Here is a 15,146-nt window from a genome sequence, read left to right as displayed (position 1 = left end):
TATCTCCGACTCAATAACATGAAAATTCGTTTTCTTTCGATTCTTTTCTTCCCGAATTCGATAACACAATGTGAATCTTATACTCTGTTTTTTTTAAATTATCAAGACATAAACTTGCAAAAGACCGATCTTTTTATACGACCACCGGTGTTTCCAGAGATCAACAAATGACAGGAAGATCGACTAATAAACATGGAAAAGTTATTATTTGTACATAAATAAAAACACAAACTTGAAGATGGAAGATTACGATGGCGGCAGGTGGTGGTGGTGGTGGTGGTTATTGGGAGCTAATGGTGGCTCCCATCACACGGAATCGGAGATGTAATCTTATTGACGGTAAACAAATGGAAGAGACGGATTTGAAAATAAGGTTAGAACATACAAGTGTTATAAACCCAGGGCTGGACTCAGCGATCCAACTTTGCCGCCGCTGAAGCATAGCTCACACTGCTGTCTCTCATGCTTTTGCATCGACTCGACTGCTCGTATCGAAGAAATTTTATTTTTATCTTCGTTGAGCAGTTCCTTGACATCTGCTCATAATTCCATAAATTTATTAGACAAAGAGAATAGGTTACACTACCAAGTGACCTCAAGCATTCATCTATAAGCCTATGTTCGGCAAATTGGCTGATAAGATAAGCTAGTTGTTGGTTGATAAGCTAGATTGCAAAAAATTAGCTTTTAAGCTAGTTTATTGCTCACGGAAAGGGGCTTTTTAAATAAGCTAACTTATAGTCGCCAAATATGGCCTATGTCAAAAGTTAAAAATACACTCTTCATGACTGTTTGAAAATGGACTTTGGGTTTTCAAATTAGGTGACGTTAGTAGGCGTAATCGGAAATGGAAGGGAATGATGTTTACTTACATGTAGAAATACGCTGATGGGATGGCGTCCACAAATGGTATTGTCGGTCTCCGACAAGTACTTTTTAAATTCATCTGGATCTCCGGTCTCTATAATCTCCATTCCCATCTTGTCCAAAACCTCAATAGATTTATGGATCGCTCCATGTTTTTTGTCGTAGTGCATGTAGTTAAACCTATAAACGATAAACGAGTTATGTGCCGGACATGAACTAAAAACAGAACCAAACCAAACCGGTATATCCCACCCGGAAGTGGGGTTTGGGAGATTACGCAAACTTGACCTCTACCCCTGAAGAGTAGAGTGATTTTCCATGAGGAGTTGTGCAAAGTTAGCAAAAAAAGGATAAAAATTGCTGAAAAAGAACTTAATTAACAAGTGAAACATACCGAGAACCCCAGTGACAAAAATCGGAGGACACTGAAAAAAAATTTGTGGGGTCGTCGATATATTTGGCGAGCAACCGTCCATACATCGCTTCATTTTCAGCGGTTACAGCCCCCACCAAAATAGGAACAACTTTTACTGTATACCTGTAAAAGTGAAAACTCGAATAAAATCAAACCAGACCAAGCAAACCCAGTATATGAATAGTAGAGCAGTTGCTTCTGTGAAGAACCATGGCTCGTGAAAAGTGTGTGAAAGAAAGAGGTGCAAATTCGACTCACCCACGAAATACTTTGGCGAGATATGGTAAGTGCATTTCCATGCTATGTTCAGCCTCGTCAACTTGAAGATCCATCATGTCAAACTTTCCGGTGGCTTTTAGCTCTTCTATGACTATTATTAACAAATAATATAAAATTTTAAATTGAACAAAATCTAACGGGCGACCTCAAGAAACTATCAATAGAAGTATGTAAATGAAGATGACGCAACAATACCTTCGAGATCTATAGGAAGGTCGCCTATTGGTGTCCTGTAAACCGTTGCTCTTGAAAGAGCACATTTAGGGGTGTAATGATGATGAGATGGACCAAGAAGAAATATCCTAGTACTGAAATAAGTAAACGTCCTCAGAATTAGAAACAAATATGTCATTAAACGAAGATGATGAAACAAAATGAATGAATAAGTTCATATATATGGAGGGAAGTTCCATTAGAAACCCAAAATTGATTGGGAACCCGGGAACCGCCCACAACGTGCCACATGTCTCTACTCGGGATGAATATTCGTCGTGAATAATGCATTCATGATGAATATGAAAGTATTATTCATCATGAATAACACATTCCTGATGAATGTGCTACAATATTCATGATAAATAACACGTCCATAATCCTGATGAATATGTCACATGTTGCACCATGGGCGGTTCCCGGGTCCCTAATTAACTTTAGTTTCCTAATGGAACCTGACTCTATATGTATGTAACCAAACCAGACGTTCCCTGCGAATCCCACAGTGTGGGGTTCAGGGAGAGTAGGATTCACGTAGACCTCACCTCTACCCGAGTAGAGAGGTTGCTTCTATGAAGACCTAAATATGGATGTGTTGCATAAATGTATACTTTTTGGGGGGAAAACTTACATGTTGGTTGGGTCGATGTTTCCAAATGCAAAGGCCGCTGCACGGCCAGAATAAGAATAACCTGCATGTCTAGTGGGTTGGGTTCAATACCACCACAAGATGATAAGTTGATTAGAAACTTATTAGGAACGACGGGCAAGATTGAAAGTGTACATTCACTTACGGAGCAATTACACCTCGTACATCCGGAGACTTAGTCAAACCACATTCCACGAGCCATCCTTCAAGTTCTTCCTCCAACTTTTGAGCTGATGAACCAAAATAAGGGAATAAAATGTGACTTCAGATTGGAACAGGATCATACTGCATTGCACGTGTACACTTCTAGTGTGTGTGTGTTTGGTGTATATATACACAGGGGGAACAAATAAGAAACAACAAAACCTTAAGAATGTAGGAATAAATTATTCATGTGTGAATAATTGGTAAAAATTGGGATTGTGGTCAAATTAGCCCTTTTAGACAAGTGTCGAAAGAACAGAAGAACAAAGTAACAAAAATATCTTATTTAGCACAAACTTGATGAAAACTACATCATATTAGTGTATAGCCAATAGTTTCTTCGTTCAATAACACCATTTTATTAGGTATATGCTCAAAATAATACTATGTAAGTTTTGACACCAAATGTAAAGCATTGCTTAGCATTAGGAGTCCTTAAGGGTGCATTTGGTACGTGGGACAAGACAGAACAAGAATACTTGTCACATGTTTGGTGACATAGGAAAAAATGCATTCTTTTCCCACCAAAATAGATAGAGCAAAAATCAGCGGCATTTTTTCACCTGCCTGCCTCACTCTTGTCCATCCAGTCCGGTCGGGTCCATGTATGAAACGCACCGTAAATGTCTCTTCATTACTTCTCCATATCAATCTTGGTCAACTCTATGACTTATTGTTCCCACAAGTCTCTCCTAATCTAACTTGAACATGTAAAAGTCACATTCACCTTTCCTCTACTGGTGTCACCTCTTATGTGCTCAATGGGTATTTGTATCAAAATAATATAGTACACGGTTTTTAACCTTCTTATGTTTACACAATCTTAACATAAATATATGATATATGATATATATATATATATATATATAGAGAGAGAGAGAGAGAGAGAGAGAACACGGTCAACACAACCAGCAACATCAGTTTGCTGCCAAAGTGGCATGAATCTCAGCTTTCACATTTAGCAGTTCTCATGTTCTCTTATTTGGCCACAGTTCTCGTTTGAATCTGCCTCTATATGTATGTACATATATATATATATATATATATAAATATCAAACATAAACCACCTTTTAGAACATTACGAAATCGCACCAAGTGTTAAGTGATATGTATAGACAAAGGATTGTGTGCGAATAGAAGTTAAAAGGTGAGATACTTGAGAAGAGATATGGACTCATGATTACTTTTAATCTCACCCCACTCCATGGATTGTGCTTATCAAGGGAATTGATACTATGCATCTTGGTGCACCACAGTAGTGATGATCTTCAATTAGGATTGATCCATGGGTGAGATCCCTTCCTCACCAGAACCCAACCCTATTATATGTGTGTGTGTGTGTGTGTATATATATATATCAAACAGAAACCACTATCAAAATCGCACCAAGTGTTTAAGCATTAGTTTCCAAAACACTTCATATTTGACCTGAGGAAGGATGAGAAAGAAACCAGCAAACACTAAACCAGTTCTTGAATTATTCTTAAGCAAAGCACTCTAATTCCTCAAAAAGAAGTGGCATATAAACAAGAAAAGGAAGAATCTTTGAATAGCTGGAGTTGGATCAATTTCTCACACTCTCATTGCATCTTTCATCATAAGACTGACAAATTGATTAAAAAAATTGCAGCAACTACAGCTTTAAATCATTGAAAACTTCATCATCCATCGAATCGAACAAGATAGATAAAGGCGATGATCATAAATGAGTAATGGAATTGCAATAAGAGGTTAGATGAGACTTACGATCATCAGTGTACCATGAACCTGCGTGGGATGGTCTCCTGATCTTGTCCATGGATTAGAAACAAAACCCTAGAACTAGAATGGTGCTGAGATTCTCTGAACTTATAAAGCGCAATCGATCGAATACGTCGCCTGATCCCTACTTCGATACGTTTCCTGAAGAAGCCAGATTGCAAGATAAGCTCTTGCCTTTTGTTTTGCTCAATCAAACATATCATACTTTGTTTCCTTTATTCAAGATTAGGATTTTATTTTATTTTATTTTTATTTTTATTGTTCTATGAAAATAGAGAAATCAAATAAAACTTCAATTTAAAAATTCTGTGAAAATTTTTTAAGGGGAAATTTTTGATTTTTTTATAGAATATTTTAATAAATAATTAAGATAATAATTTTTTTAATAATCTATACTATATTATAAAACATTTGATAAAAACTTTTAAAAACTATTTTTTATGTATTAAATACTATATATTGATACATATTACTTAAAACTTAAGATTACAAATAAATTATGCGTAATTATAACTTATTAAGGCTTTAAATCTAAATTTGTGTAACAAATTGCAGATAAACATAATTAAATACATGATAAATATTTTATTTTTAAATATAAAAATTTTAAAATATGATTAAGATAATGACATAATATTTAATTACTATTTTATAAAAAAATATAGTATTAAATTAAAAATAAATTATTTTATTATTAAACTAAATTAAATTATAATTAAAAAAAATTGAATTAAAAAAGTTAAAAAAAAAACAAAAACTTTTAAATAGTTAATTTGATACTAATATCTTTTTTCAAATTTTATGATACCTTCAAATTTATATTTTATTCAAAAAATAAAAACATTATCATTTTTTCGGTACCACATAAAATCGTATTATAACATCGATGAAGACAGAATAAAACAAAACATTGAAATCGAGATGCATCTTGCTGCATTGTTGAAATCGAGATGTATCGTTTTTTTTAGTACCCTTCTAGTATAATTAATATTGAAATCTCTAAAGTTAAGAATTTGTTGAAATTAAATATAATTTCTTTTAAACATTTTAACATTTTGTTTATAATTATAAAAAATTTATTGAAGATGTTGTTTAAGATTATTCTATCAAACCTAAATTGAATAAACTAATAATTTATTATTGTATGCTTGAACAATTTGTTATGATATTTATTAGTAAAAAAAAACATTATCTAATGGTTATGTTTTTCTCATGTTATAAGGTGGTTCCAGAAATTTTTATGAGCAGACGTACCTTTAAGGTTGAACAAAGGTTTGTAAAGTCACGTTTTAACCTAAAAAAAAGTCAACAACGTTTGACCCGGAAAAAATTCAATTGTGTTGATTTCATACAATACATTTTTACAAATTAAATCAACCTTGACTTTTAAGCAAAACGCAAGACCCATTTTACGTTTGACATGTGTTCGGGCCAAATTCCACCTTTGCGGACTTTTCTGGTCTTTGATTGATTCGTGATAAGATGCAACAACAATATATAATTTTATCAATTTCTTATATAAACATGTTTAATTATATCATATCCAGATCAATAATAATTGATTTTCAAGTATTATCAAGACTTTTAGAAATAAAAACTCGTACAAAGTATTGATTGTTAAATGTGATTAATTACTTTTTTTTCCAATTTATTGCAGATAAACATGTGTCGTTATTGATATGAGACAAAAATAACTTAAAGAATAATGGATAAACCGGAAGAATAAAGATTCAGAAATAAATAAATAAAAGTAAGATGTGGACAATTACAAATCAAAAATAGTAGTAGTTGATTGGTAAGTCATTGTTATTTATTTATTTATTTATTTTATTAACCTGGATATCCAACCCGTTATGTGAGTCGACTAATCCTAGGACGACCACCTGTTTTGCAGATAGCCCGGAGTCATCGCATTTGAACCTCTATGGTCACAAGGGAATTTTTATTCCTCCTTGGATTTGAATTTGGGAAATCATTGATATTTTATAGCTAAGGCATTGAGTTCAATACTTGAGTTAGAGATTTGTTTTTCCTTTTTTAATAATTGAAATATAAAAATTGAAAAGTAGAGAACTTGTAAATAGTTAATTTGATAATAATATCTATATTTTTTTTTCAAATTTTATGAGATCTTCAAATTTATATTTTATTCAAATATAAAACATTATCGTTTCTTAAAACCAACCATATTATCTCATGGACAGGGACAAAGAATAAAACAAAATATTAAAATCTAGATGTATCTATTGCGCGAGTTCCCTTCTAGTAGGTACAAAATAGAGATCTTGTACGTAGGGATGGGAATGTCATCTCGAATTTGATAACTGTATTCCAAACTTTTAATTTGTAATCTGCCATCAACGGAAATATCTGTTAAACAGTTATACATAATGATTAATTATAGAAAAACAAGTTTTAAGTGGTTAATGAATATAAACAACAATAAAAGAAATCAATAAAACAATTGAAAGCTTGAGAATCAACATATACTCACAATTAGCCAACAAAAGAAATCAAATTAAGTATAGTGACTACTGAATACATCAATTGTTTCGAACATAATAGAAAACATGAACAAAGTCTCATAACAACTAAAATCAATTTTCATTCTACATTAATTGTGTTGCAATTTCTTCTCTTAAACTAGTCATATATGTTCCGTCAGTGGTACTCCCATGTGATTGACCCTCTTCAACCTCATCTTTGTTATCGTCTCCTTGCTCATTGGTTTGATCATATACAGAAAATAACCCATCACTTAAATCTTCGTTTCGTATGAAGTTATGAACCGCAAAACATGCAATAACATCTCTTTGAACCTCAAGTGAAAACGGTGTCATTCTTTTTAATATTGGAAAACTTGCTTTCATGACAACATAAGTACATTCAATAACATTTCTAAATTTTGCATGAGAATGATTGAACCTTTTATACTTGTTCATTGCACGTCTACGGCGAAAATCTCCAAGCTAATATATAACATCATGATATGGTGCCATAAATCCTCGAGTATTCATATACGCAACATCACATAGATAATATTTATTTGAAAACAATAAAGAAAATAGTTATTAATATGAATATAGTAAATATATTTCTGCTAAATCGTTAGTATACCTGAAGGAGGAAATGAAAATCCAATAGCATCATCTGTTAAAACTTCAGACAAAACTCTCAAATCATGTGTAACCCCTACCCACCTGGCAACAAAAAATGTAAAAATCATGTTGAAGTCACAAATTGCCAAACATTTTGATAATATTCACCCTTTCCTCATCTTATATAAAAATGTAGTTCTTGAATAGGGACGATAACATGTATCAAAGTTCCATCAAGGACGCCAATTACTCCTTACATTAAACCTAGTAATCAAAATAATTTTAGCAAGAAAATTTATACAATTATTATTATTTACCTTAAATATTCGTCGTAACCTCCTATTATTCCTGAGATGTCTGGATTAGGATTGAATGATACAAGAACTATGATCTCTTTAGCAAACTCAATCATTTTATCCAACACTTCATGAAACTTGTATGAATTGTTTGCGTTTTGTGTTGGAACTTGTGACCTATAATCATCAGGAAGATAACCATTTTTTCTTTGACCAATATATGTTAGTTATTCGTTAACCAACCTTTTTCTTTGAAGTGATCACATAGTCGAACAAAAGTAGCACGGACATTCTTAACAAGTCAATACATTATCAACATTACCTTCAAATAACTCATCTGTAAATTGGCGTCCAGTTATTGTAGACGTATTATCTCTTTTCCTTTTCAATGCCTTTATCGTAAGTAGAATGTATACAAAGTATAGTTTTTTGATGAACCTGTTAAAAACATAAATAAAATTATAAATAAACTTTTATGGTGAATCAAAACTGATGCAAAAATCTGTCCTTTTGAGCAGAAATCAAAACCTATAAATCAAGTAAACCAAAAAGAAAACACAGATTCATTAGCTTAACAGAATACGGAAGTATATATCAATCAAGCCTTACATGAATGGAAGTATGTAAGAATCAAGCCTTAACATAATGAAAATATGTATCTTACCAAACGTTGAACAATTGTTCTATTATATCTTGTCTTGTCTTGTCATGTCCTATCTTATCATGTCTGGACATCAAACGTACCCTAACAGACAAAAGGGTTTGAACAAATAAACAAAACAAAAAGGTTTTAATTTGAGAACATCTCATCGAATAAGTGATAAGTGATAAGTGGTCGTTAAGAGGTAAAACTAAAAAAGCAAATATTTCCTTAAATTTAAATAGTTTTTATTTATTAGATATCGTATCAAATTCAAGATTAAGCTTTGGTTAACTGAATGGTTATATATTCGACTTGTTTTAAAAATTAAATATATTTTAAATAATATAAAACACAATAATATATTCAATTAAAATACAACACTAATAATAAAACTCAAAAAATACAATGAAAGTAGGAGTGCTCAAAAACCCGACCAACCCGATAAACCCAACCCAATCCAACGCAAAATAACTCAATCCGAAGCAACCCGCTGTCTAATCGAGTTGTAAAATTTTCAAACCTTAGGTATTGGGTTGATATTGAGTTACTATTATTTAAACCCAACCCAACCCAACCCGATGAACCCGATATCCTTTTATTTCTTGAATTTAATATGATTGTTGAATTTCTATTAATATATGCATTAGACAACAATACTATCACGTACGCTCTTCATATACACATCTTTTCAATCTATTCACATATCTATATAACTCATTCACATATATGTTCAGTAATTTTAAACATATATACGTAAATTGATAAAATTAACTGAATGTGATATACGTGAGAAGTATGGATAAGTTGTAACAAATGGTTGATGATGAAAAATAAATAATGAGTAGAGATATAACATATTCAAGATTAGAAGAATATCTTAATGTACCAAAGTGTCAACCCGACCAACTCAACTAACCCGACCAACCCGTACGATTTGGGTTGCACTTTCGTTTGGGTTGGGTTGGGCTAAGATTTTTCAAACTGCAAGCATTAGGTTGGGTTGATCAAATATCTTCAATCCGATCAACCCAACCCATGAGCACCCCTAAATGAGGGGACAAGTTAGAAATACATAATAACCTCCAAAAAATATATTAATATATTTTAAAAAACATATAGGTAAAAGAATATATAAACTCGATGTTAACACAAATGGGTCCATAGCTCAGTGGTAGAGCAATTGACTGCAGATCAATAGGTCACCGGTTCGAACCCGGTTGGGCCCTTTTTGTTTTTTTTCAACTTTTTAAGCCTAACAATTAAATATTGCATTTTTTAAAACATGAATACAATTATGAACAAAAAGCAACATTTGATACAATTCTGGAAACACCAAAAACCCATCAAAATCACATTTTCTTATGCATCTTCTATGAAAATTTTGAGTATGAAATCACGGAAACGTTTAGAATATTGTCGAGGATCGACCGCGGATATGGACGTGGGGTCGTATTGGAACGACTTATACGCGTGCTCGAGTTTCTTGGTGATATCGTAGTCTTGAAGTATGTCGATGATGCCGAAAAACATCATGACATCATAACACACGCCCGTTGGTTCCCCGATTAGCTCCATTTCGTTCTTCCGTTCCATCCTTTCGACTCGTGCGTGCATGTTGATTCCCAAAGTCGACCTGCAAATCATACACAAATCTCGATCGATCGAACCCTAAACCATCACATAAAATCAAAGCCAGCGGTTTTCGTTAAGTTACCCTCCGGGGTCTGAAGCATAATCAATTGGGCCACCGTTGTCTGCGAAAAAAGAGTGTTTTCAAGATGGAGGTTTTGATTCACATGTGAAGATTTAGGAAAAGAAGTGTGATTAGCAACTAATTGATGTAAGTACCGGTGGAGATGAAGTCATTCGTGTCTTTGAAGTGAAGGCCGACCAAGAGGCTGTAATCCATGATTCTCTCTTGCTCCAGAAAATCACAATCCCTATCGATTTGCCTGATCATCATTTACAAAAGAATTATTTAGCAACATTCATTATGAATAAATAAAAAACCCTACAACAAAATCGGCTTTATAGGGCGTCAAATACGACCAAATGTTCTAACAAACTACTTTATATGATGTCAAATATGTCCTAATAGACTACTTTATAGGATGTCAAATACGTCTAAATGTCCTAAAAGAGTAACCAAACAAGTTTTTTAGAACAAACAATAGTGCATCCTATGTGTTACGTTACAGGATGTTTATAAGATGCTAAATATGCCTAAAATGTCCTATTAACTTACATAGGACGCACAATTGTTTGGTCGTATAAACTTAAGTTCTATAAAACAGTCTATTAAGACATATGTACATGTAAAACCGATTTTATTGTAGCGGAAGGAACAAATCTTTCTGAATCTCAAGTCTTACCGTCTGAATTCTTGGATCCAAGTCTTGTGCAGTCGAAACATGAAGTTAAGATCGAGGTCTTTAAGTATGGTGGTGGTTTGGATTTCGGACTCGGGTTTATCCGTGAGGCGGCCAAGGGACGATCCTTTCAAATCGAATCGTCTGTGAATGAGGTAATCGGTGCAGAAAAGGTTCCCCATGATGATAAAACGTACCTATATCAATCAAATTCATCAATAACAAAAAAGGAACTCCTTTCATCCGCGGATGCATTACAACCGGATCAAACCTTCTTTTGTGCAGGGCCAGTTAGCTTCACACAATGTAGTCCGAAGAATTTGGTGAGTAGGGTATTCTCAAACACACGAAAATGGTTGTAGTATGCAGACAGCATCCTTAATATAGCCTGTTAACATCAATTCAAACACATATAATTAATGGACCCGCCCCACAAATCCAATTATATATACATGCAAACAATACAACAAAATCAGCTTCATAAGACGTCTTAACAAATTTATGCAAATGTGACTCGAATCTCACCTTGACTTCAGCCTTTTTGATGGTTTTGATCATGTAACGATCATCGTGCGTGAGGTAAAAGAAGCTTCCGCTCTTTCCAGGCGAAGAGAGCTCTCGAAGGGCGTCGTTCCCACATATTGATAGCATGTAATCAGCTGCATCCACCTTGAACAACATCCTTAATGTCCTACATATACATACATACATACATACAGGCTTAATTATGAAATCATGATATATATATATATATATATATATATATATTTCTAGTTTTCATAGATAAAGCTGAATGAAAAATGTGATATACCTGAAAACTAAGGGGCAATAATCCTTCCATCTGAACTCACAAGATTGGTGTGGAGGGGTGTATTTAGATCCCTCTGGTGGGAATCTTGTCCACACTTTCTCTTTTGGATTAAAAGCTGAAGCCTTCAAGTCTAAGGAGGGCATTGGCCCTGGTCTTCCTACAGAATGCCTACACAGATACATATATAACTGGATTATTTGTGTTGTAACTTAACTCATGACAACAATCTAAAGCAGCAAGATTTGAATTAGAGTTGCATATAACCTGATTCCAAGTTGCAAATTGAGCATGAGTTCATAATTCTTATGCCCTTTAGAGATGGTCTGGCCTTGTTGCTTGACCACTTTCGGAATCCGAATTGGACTTCCTTCAGTTAATGTATTACTATTACTATTACTGGATGATAACAATGATGCATCATCTCTAGCCTTGATATTCCTTTCTGAATCCTCCAACATCCTCATTCTACTAAGTTCCTTATCAACACTAGCATCCAATCTCCCATCAACCGACATCCTGCGTGGCCGCACCGTTGGTTCGTGATCTTTGGAAGATCGCCAAAGTGCTAGTTTCTTCTGAGACGGTAAGATGGGAACCTTATCGGGAGGACAAATTACACAGTCTTGAAGATAAACATGAAAAACTTGCTGTGGATCTCTTTTCCCATCATCATCCGCGGATGAATGAAATGTCAGGTTTTGTTCTCCTGGATCTTTACTCCAATTACCAACATAACAACATCCATCAGCCCATTTAAACTCACCATATCCTTTGGGTAGACCATCTTCCCATTGCCCTTCATATGTGTTCCCATTAGGCCAAACCAGCTTACCCTCACCACACATGCTTCCATTTTTCCATTCTCCAATATAAAAGCTTCCGTCTTTCCATTGGTACTTACCGTTCCCTTCTTGAAACCCTCGACACCACTCGCCATCGTATACATCTCCATTGGTGTATTCCTTAACTCCATATCCATGTTTCAAATTCATGATCCATTGCCCTTTATAGGTGTCCCCGTTGGGCCCAGTATAAGTGCCTTCTCCATCCATATATCCGCTTTTGAACTCCCCATCATAGGTGGCTCCTGACGGCCAGCTGAAGGTGCCACGGCCCATGGTTTTGCCACGGAACCAGTCACCCACGTACATGCAGCCATCGGTCCACCAATATTTGCCGAAACCGTGAGGGAAGTTGTCGGACCAGTTGCCGGTATAGTAGTCTCCGTTGGATAGGTATCTTTCAGCATGGTAGACCTCACCCGCGGCACGAGGAGTCTCGTCTTGATCCATGTATTCATCGTCTACATGGGCCGAACCAAAAATGTTGCTGGCTTGTTTCTTTGCCTGTTGTGTTTTCCGGATTGTTGCCTCCCATGCCTTCATGACGATCTAGAATTTGATCATCAATTAATTTTGTCGATCGCCTTCTCTTCTTTCGGGCATTAATCCTAATTCTAGCTTATCAGGAATGGATGGATCTTTCTCATTGAAACAAAATATCATGAAACACAGCACCATCATCATCAGCATAGATCATATGAAGCAAACAATGGCCATGATTTGCATCAATCCTCCAAACAACATTCAAGATTCTCTCCCTCTCTCTCTCTCTCTCTCTCTCTGGTTTATTCTTCCTATGTTTCTGGTAAGCAAATCAAAGGACAACCAACGTTAAGGGGATTGAGCTCCTGTTTTTCTGTCACCTTTTGGCCATGGGAGTTTTGGATTTGGCAAAAAGGAAAATAAAAATAGAGGAGGATGAATAGTGGAGGGAGCAATAGACCCATATACAGTAAGATGTAGAAAGCAGATTTATTAAACAATAAGTTTAATTATTAATTAATAATTAATAAAGCATAGGAAGAGCAATTGATCAATTGACTTGTTCATGCAATAGATGCATTCTCATGACATGTGGAGGGATGGGAAGAAAAACAGCTTCAAGAACTTGCCATTTTTGGAAATTATAAGACAGCTAAAGACCATGCAAGTTATTAATTGAATAATTGTATGTATGTAGTTAATAATATAAAATGGGTACAAACAAGAAAGACCCCTTTCTAGAAGGGGGTTTTTTCAAAAAAAAAACCCATTTTTACAAATAACAATTGGATTATCATACTGGTTTCATATTTGCTTGGAGACATATATAACAAGAACAAAAAAGCCATTTTCATACAGGTTTTTGATAAAAAAAACTCATTTTTTACAGATAATTCAACAATCGTATTATAAACCATAAAGAGACCATTTCTCCACCAAAAGCCTAAGAATGCATTTTTGACACAACTGTTGCGGTCCAAGAAATAACATCTTTGTTAGGCATTTCATCAAACATATGACCGGCATGAACAAGAGCACTATACGTACCAAACTGATGGCCAAACTTGTACATGAAAGAGCGTCCGTTTTGACCATATGTTTAAATCAACAATATGATTTGAACAAGATCGATAACTTCATCAACTATCTTCCCACCATGAAGTTGTTAGTATATTACTACCAAGTTGAAGGGAGGCGACATGACAATGCAATTTGTTTCTAGATTCAATCCATTTCATACCATCATATAGACGGCGCTTCGAAGGGAGGTTAGAATCCAGAATCATGTTTGAAGGAAGGAGGAATCTCTCCCTCAATTAATGTTTGATGTTTTTATTGCCTTTTTTCACGGTGCAAACGAGTTGAGTAATTCGGAACTCAATGGAAGTTGTTTTTATCAAATAGGAAATACAATGCAATTCTCTCCATTTTTATTTTACAAATTTATGTGGTTTTAAGAGAATTTATATAAATTTGTATATCACTTGTATGGAATATTAATAAGACTCAACTCTTATTTTATATTTCAGCATATTTATCGATTTATACGAGCTTGATTTATAAAGTTTAAACATTAATAAGTTGTAAATGTTGTATAATATAATTAAAAAGATTGTATGTATATACTTGAATGTGAATATACTCGTAATTGAAATTTTAGAAAATTGCGTCAAAAGAATTAGAAAAAAAAAATTAAAAATCAATATGAATACCAAATAAAAGAGAATAATATATTCGTTTTCTTAAGTTTGGCTCAGATCTATTTGAAAAGGGCTCGTGGCTCGTCAAACCATCCAATTAAATTCAAGTTGAACCTAAATCAACTGGTTTATAAATCCTAATCAAAATCAAATAATTATTCAATTAAATCAGGTATGCTGTAAATTTTTAAAATTTAATGACTTATAAGATACAACATTGATACCAAAGGGTCTTTACCGTATATAAATATTATATACTTCAAAAAAAATACAACGTTGATACAATATATATACATATATATATATACACATACAAGTTCGTTAGGAACCTAAAATTGATTAGGAACCAATGTTTTAAAAGGTTCAACGTGACAACCACCATGGTGCACCCAACACTCGTGTCTAACACCATGTGAAGTTCATGAAACGTTGACCCAATGTGCGGTCTTTTAAAACGATATTTGATTTTTTATATATTTTTAGGGGCCGTTTACTAATAGGTAATTGCTTACCGGA

The 15,146-nt window shown here is 34.0% G+C and overlaps 2 protein-coding genes and 1 non-coding gene across 3 annotated transcripts; 1 reads left to right on the top strand and 2 right to left on the bottom strand.

Annotated features, from left to right (window-relative positions):
• Positions 1-114: 114 nt before the first annotated feature.
• On the bottom strand, positions 115-4,576 carry LOC112512506 (protein MEMO1 homolog). The gene is made up of 8 exons (XM_025118503.1): positions 4,374-4,576; positions 2,569-2,653; positions 2,406-2,474; positions 1,757-1,869; positions 1,541-1,652; positions 1,262-1,405; positions 873-1,047; positions 115-536 (listed from the first exon to the last, which is right to left on the bottom strand). The coding sequence occupies exons 1-8, from the start codon at positions 4,423-4,425 to the stop codon at positions 411-413; spliced, it is 876 nt and encodes a 291-aa protein (XP_024974271.1). The 5' UTR covers positions 4,426-4,576; the 3' UTR covers positions 115-410.
• A 5,003-nt stretch (positions 4,577-9,579) lies between these two features.
• On the top strand, positions 9,580-9,651 carry TRNAC-GCA. Its single transcript has one exon. It is a non-coding gene; the product is annotated as a tRNA-Cys (tRNA).
• A 133-nt stretch (positions 9,652-9,784) lies between these two features.
• Positions 9,785-12,990, bottom strand: LOC112512505 (phosphatidylinositol 4-phosphate 5-kinase 4-like). The gene is given in 7 exon segments (XM_025118502.1): positions 9,785-10,058; positions 10,222-10,377; positions 10,798-10,991; positions 11,066-11,182; positions 11,320-11,485; positions 11,606-11,773; positions 11,870-12,990. Coding segments are annotated over 7 exon segments (2,196 nt in total).
• Positions 12,991-15,146: the final 2,156 nt, after the last annotated feature.

The sequence above is a fragment of the Cynara cardunculus genome, assembly GCF_001531365.2.
Source record: "Cynara cardunculus var. scolymus isolate 2C chromosome LG 5, CcrdV1, whole genome shotgun sequence".
Classification (NCBI taxonomy): Eukaryota; Viridiplantae; Streptophyta; class Magnoliopsida; order Asterales; family Asteraceae; genus Cynara; species Cynara cardunculus.
Note: the sequence above shows the minus strand (reverse complement) of the source record. Positions and strands in the feature narration are given on the sequence as shown.